The sequence below is a fragment of the Otolemur garnettii genome, unplaced genomic scaffold, assembly GCF_000181295.1.
Source record: "Otolemur garnettii isolate 467f Iridium unplaced genomic scaffold, OtoGar3 scaffold00016, whole genome shotgun sequence".
Classification (NCBI taxonomy): Eukaryota; Metazoa; Chordata; class Mammalia; order Primates; family Galagidae; genus Otolemur; species Otolemur garnettii.
The window spans coordinates 30127687-30133602 of NW_003852411.1; the positions used below are offsets into that span (position 1 = coordinate 30127687).

The window sequence follows — 5916 nt, forward strand, 5'->3', positions numbered from 1 at the left end:
AAAAAGAAACAAACAAATAACTTGCATTTTACTAAGCACAGAACACTGAGAGACCCTGGGCAGTAGTGGCATAACACTTGGTTCACACAGCTAGACTGGGTGGGTGCAGACTTTCCTGGACACACTGAAGCAACCCCACAGGTTGGGTCCACTCATGTGTCCCAGTACCAGAGCTCTACTAATGAGCATGTGAAGGCAGGGAGCAGCAGTGAAGGTGCTCAAGTTCACAGAAGCTATGAGGTGGCATTACCAAGATTCGGCTGCTATCTTTCCTAGACCTCAAGTTCTGAGCTCTCTCTACTAAGTTAAGGCGTCTCAGAAGAGCCAGGGCGAGGGCAGCCCAGGACACAGCCTAGATTGCTCTTGAGGGTTTGGTGCAGAGCTCTGGGGAGTCAGCAGGGGCACTACTGGGTCACTGACTCCTGCTTCCTCCCAATCAGGAGGCTGTGGCAGTGCAATTAGAGCCTGAGCGCTTGGTCAAGATCCTAGAGGTGCTTCGAGAACTCCCTGTCCCAAACTACAGGTATATAGCACTCCCTCCTCAAAGCTCCCACCCCCAAGAGTCCTGACCCCTCCTGACCCCCCCACGCCCCCCTTTTTCCACTGAGAGCCTTGATTTATCCCTCCCAGCTCCCAGGCCCAGCCCTACCTTCATCTGGGTGTTCCCTGCATGACCCCTTCTCCCACTCTTTGCAGGACCCTGGAGTTCCTCATGCGGCACTTGGTGCACATGGCCTCGTTCAGTGCCCAGACCAACATGCATGCCCGCAACCTGGCCATCGTGTGGGCCCCCAACCTGCTAAGGTGAGTGTATATGTGGAGATTCTGGGAGAGGCTAACTTTTGGGAGGCTGCTCCCAGGACAGTGTATAGCTGTGTGGGTGCACCAGAGAGGGGTGTGGGGTATCATGAAGGCCAGTGAGAAAGAAGTGATCAAGGTTATGTTGAATGTGATGGGGCTCACCTAGTTGAGTCCTTTCTCTGAGATCAAATAAAGTCCCGAAGGGCAAGATCTTTTTTTTTTTGTTAAAGGGCCCACCTATTTGAGCCCCTTCTCTGAGATCAAATAAAGTCCCTAACGGCCAGGACTTACTCTGTTGCCCACACTGGAGTGCTGTGGTGTCAGCCTCAAATTCCTGGACTCAGAGCAGCGCCTGTGGCTCAGTGGGTAGAGCACCAGCCCCATATACCAAGGGTGGCAGGTTCGAACCCAGCCAAATTGCAACAGAAAAATAGCCGAGTGTTGTGGCAGGTGCCTGTAGTCCCAGCTACTTGGGAGGCTGAGGCAGGAGACGTAGTTGGAGATTGCTGTGAGCTGTGATGGAGCCCAGGAGTTGGAGATTGCTGTGAGCTGTGATGCCACAGCACTCTACCCAGGGTGATAAAGTGAGACTCTGTTTCTAAAAAAAATCCTGGATTCAAGTGATCCTCCTGACTGACACTCCTGAGTGGCTGGCACTACAGGTGCCTGTGACAATGCCCAGCTAGTTTTTTCTACTTTTTTTTTTTTTTTTTTGTAGAGAAAAAAATAGAAAAAACTATTGGGGTCTTGCTCTTGCTCCAGCTGGTCTCAAACTCTTGAGCTCAGGTGGCGCCTGTGGCTCAGTGAGTAGGGTGCCGGCCCCATATACCAAGGGTGGTGGGTTTGAACCCGTCCCCGGCCAAAGTGCAACAAAAAAATAGCCAGGTGTTTTGGTGGGCACCTGTAGTCCCAGATACTGGGGAAGCTGAGGAGGCTGAGGTAAGAGAATTTCCTAAGCCCAAGAGCTAGAGGTTGCTGTGAGCTGTGACACTATGGCACTCTACCAAGGGTGACAAAGTGAAACCATGTCTAAAAAACAAACAAACAAAAAAATCTCTTGAGCTCAAGAAATCTTCCTGCTTTCATCTCCCAGAGTGCTGGGATTACAAGTGTGAGCCACTACACCTGGCCAGTGCAGATCCTTTCTGTTTTCCTTCACTGTATCACTGAGCTCAGAGATTGGAGAATGATATGTCCTATTTTGGCAAATGTCTTGCAGTCTACTGGAGAACTGGTTTGCATATCACTCGCTGTGGTACTAGGCAGGCTATGAGAATTTCTGTAATTTACTATAAATGAGGCATCCTGGCAAGCAAAGGAAATACAGATTAGTCCTGAGGACAGTATCCAAGAAGACTTCCTTGAGGAAGAAGCATTTGAAACTCCAAGGCATCATGCATATTATTTAAAAGGTGGAGATGGGGCAGTGCCTGCGGCTCAGTGAGTAGGGCACTAGCCACATATACTGAGGATGGCGGGTTCAAACCCGGCCCCAGCCAAACTGCAACAAAAAATAGCCAGGCATTGTAGCAGGTGCCTGTAGTCCCAGCTACTTGGGAGGCTGAGGCAGGAGAATCGCGTAAGCCCAAGAGCTGGAGGTTGCTATGAGTTGTGATGCCATGGCACTCTATCAAGGGCGATAAAGTGAGACTCTGTCTCAAAAAAAAAGGTAGAGATGGCATTAAGGGCATGCAAGGAAGAGGGTTTGAGGTATTCTCAGGGAGCGTTTGGATGGGCAGGTATAGTAGGGCTGCAGAGAGAACAACTCCATGTCTCCACAGGTCTAAGGACATAGAGGCCTCAGGCTTCAATGGGACGGCAGCCTTCATGGAAGTGCGTGTGCAGTCCATCGTCGTTGAGTTCATCCTCACACATGTGGACCAGCTCTTTGGGGGTGCCTCCCTCTCTGGTCAGTGTCCTTCCTGACCCCCACACATCACCACTCTCTGTCTGGAGAGTCATATTAATTATAGAGGGCCTTGAAGATCAGCTAGTTCACTTTCCCTGTTTTGCAGATGGGAAATTTGATTCTCATAGAGAGATATGGGTGATGGTCCCATGGGGAGAACCCTGGAGAGATAATGGTGCATGCAGTCAGGACTACAGCAGGCTTCTGTTGTCCAGGGCATAGTCTGATCTCAGAATCCACATCCTGGTTTGCAAGGATAGTGGCAGTTCATACCTACCTCCCATCCCAGGTCAATGTCTTGGGGTGTCCTGGCCTTCTTTGTCCATGAGGACACCCTCTTGAAGAGCTGGACATAGAGGCACTATCTCCAAGGGCCTCTGAGTGTATCCTTAGCCTTGTAGTTGGTAGGGTGATGAAGGGCTAGGTACCTGAGATCCCTCTCTCAGCTCTGTTCTTTGCTGGTCAATTCCTTTTCTCTTCCCAGGTGGTGAGATGGACAGTGGATGGCGATCACTTCCAGGGGCCCGGGCATCAGGCAACCTTGAGGACCATATGCCCAGGTCCCTACCTTACCATCTGCCTAGCATCCTACAGGCTGGGGATGGACCCCCACAGTTGCGGCCCTACCATACTATCATTGAGATTGCAGAGCACAAGTAAGGCTGCCTTCCTGGGCCCTTCTCCTCTGCACTGATCACCAGGCCCCAGCCTCCAATTATTTCTTCCTTCCTTGCAGGAGGAAGGGATCTCTGAAGGTCAGGAAGTGGAGATCTATCTTCAATCTAGGTCGTTCTGGTCATGAGACAAAGCGTAAACTTCCACGGGGAGCTGAGGACAGGGGTAAGACTGAGGAGGTGGGGGAGCTCTGCTGAGCATGTGCAAGGCCATGGCTCTACACACATCTCTGTCTTGCAGAGGACAAATCCAATAAGGGGACACTGCGGCCAGCCAAGAGTATGGACTCACTGAGTGCTGCAGCTGGGGCCAGTGACGGTGAGTGTAGGTGTGCACCCCTCTGTGTGTGCTGTGTGACCAACAGCAGGGGTCAGTGTGTGTACATGTGGCCAACTGGCTGCATGGAGTTTGCAGTAATGGCCAGAAGAAGCTGGGCCAGAAGAAGAGGCTGTCCAGGCCTGAGAAAGCAGAGAACATTCTTCAGAGCCTTGCTGGGGTGTTTAGGCTCCTCAGAGCTTCGGCTCTGGCTTATCTGGCCCTCTCTCTCCTCCACAGAGCCAGAGGGGCTAGTGGGGCCCACCAGCCCCCGGCCTAGCCCACTGCTGCCTGAGAACATGGAGAATGATTCTTTGGAGGCAGCAGAGGGTGAACAAGAGCCAGAGGCAGAAGCACTGGGTGGCACAAACTCAGAACCAGGCACACCACGAACTGGGCGGTCAGCCATCCGGGGTGGGGGCAGCAGCCGTGCAGAGCGCTGTGCTGGTGTCCACATCTCGGACCCCTACAACGTCAACCTCCCACTACACATCACCTCTATCCTCAGTGTGCCCCCAAACATCATCTCTAACGTCTCCTTGGCCAGGCTCACTCGTGGTCTCGAGTGCCCTGCTTTACAGCACCGGCCAAACCCTGCCTCTGGCCCCGGCCCTGGCCCTGGCCTTGGCCCTGGCCCCCCAGGTAAGGACCCAAAGATTGCCCAGGACTGGCAAGGGCAACTAGGACTCCAGGCGGAAGTTCTGATGGTGGATGATCCACCCTAGGAAGGCAGATGCCTCAGCCTTTGAGGCTTTGAGGCAGTTGCTTTTAGTTGCATCCCTGAATTCAGAGGTGGGGGTATCTTATTATCAGGTTGTGTGAAATTTAAGGAGAAGGGATCTCTGGTAGCCTTTAGATCACTGATGTACCCAAGAATGGGGACCTGTGTCAGACACATACAGCAGGGATTACTAAGTAGAGAGTATGTAATAGATGGTTGAAATAATAATAGTAGGGTGGCACCTGTGGCTCAGTGGGTAGAGTGCTAGCCCCATATTCCGAGGGTGGCAGGTTCAAACCTGGTGCCAGCCAAACTGCAACAAAAAAATAGCCAGACATTGTGGCAGGCGCTTGTAGTCCCAGCTACTTGGGAGGCTGAGGCAAGCCCAGTAGTTGGAGATTGCTGTGAGCTGTGATGCCACAGCACTCTACTGAGGGTGATAAAGTGAGACTCTGTCTCTACAAAAAAAATTAAAAAAAAAATAGCAACATCAATACTAACAGTTCTTATCAAGGGTTTATTATGTGCCAAGGGATGTGTTTGCAGGCATTAGCTTGTTTTGTTTTCTCATAACATTATGACATAGGTATTGGTATCGTTAAGGTACAGCAATGCAAACTGAGACTTAGATTAAGCAACTTGCTATTGATTTGGGTAGAAATGGCAGAGCTAGAATCTGATCCCTGCTGTGACTCCAGCTCCTGAAATGTCACTGGTAAGATATCCTTAGGCAGCAGAGGATATTGGGCAAGAATATGTGCTATAGAGCTGAGGTTTTTTGCTTTTGTTTTTTTGAGACAGAGTCTTGCTCTGTCACTCCAATAGAGTGTTATGGCATCACAGCTCACAGCAACCTAAAACTCTTGGGCTCAAGCAATCCTCTTGCCTCAGCCTCCTGAGTAGTTGGTACTATAGGCATGTGCCACATGCTTGGCTACTTTTTTCTGTTTTCAGTAGAGACTTGGTCTTGCCCTTGCTCAAGCTGGTCTTAAACTCCTGAGCTCAAGTGATCCTCCTGCCTCAGCTTCCTAGAATGCTAGGATTACAGGTTCGAGCCACCGTGCCCAGCTTGAGTTCAAATTTTGGCTGTACTACTAATTGTCTGGGTGACCTTGGACAAATTGCTTAATTTCTGAGACTCATTTTCCTCAATGTTAATGGGGGAGAATACCCCCACATAACAGTTTGTTTTGCAGAGAAAATAAGAAAATGCATTATAGGTCCAGGTGCAGTAGCTCACACCTGTAATCCCAGCACTATGGGAGGCCAAGGCAGGTGGATTGTCTAATTGAACTCATGGGTTTGAGATCAGCCTGAGCAAGAGTGAGACCTCATCTCCAAAGACAGCCGGACTTGGCTTGGCGCCTATAGCTCAACCGGCTAAGGCGCCAGCCACATACACCTTAGGTGGTGGGTTCGAATCCCCAGCCCGGACCCGCCAAACAACAATGACGGCTGCAACCAAAAAATAGCTAGGCATTGTGGCGGGCGCCTG

At 50.9% G+C, this 5916-nt stretch overlaps 1 protein-coding gene across 3 annotated transcripts in view; it reads left to right on the plus strand.

Moving 5' to 3' along the window:
• Positions 1-5916, plus strand: part of ARHGAP30 (Rho GTPase activating protein 30) — a 19815-nt gene that overhangs the window by 10378 nt on the left and 3521 nt on the right. For 2 of the 3 annotated variants that reach the window (XM_003785784.3, XM_023510801.1), the window contains exons 4-10: positions 441-523; positions 697-804; positions 2583-2710; positions 3195-3366; positions 3447-3550; positions 3626-3703; positions 3941-4342. In XM_003785784.3, coding sequence (XP_003785832.1) covers positions 441-523; positions 697-804; positions 2583-2710; positions 3195-3366; positions 3447-3550; positions 3626-3703; positions 3941-4342 — 1075 coding nt within the window. The remainder of the gene's footprint in view (positions 1-440; positions 524-696; positions 805-2582; positions 2711-3194; positions 3367-3446; positions 3551-3625; positions 3704-3940; positions 4343-5916) is intronic. The other variant, XM_023510800.1, reaches the window with a different exon arrangement.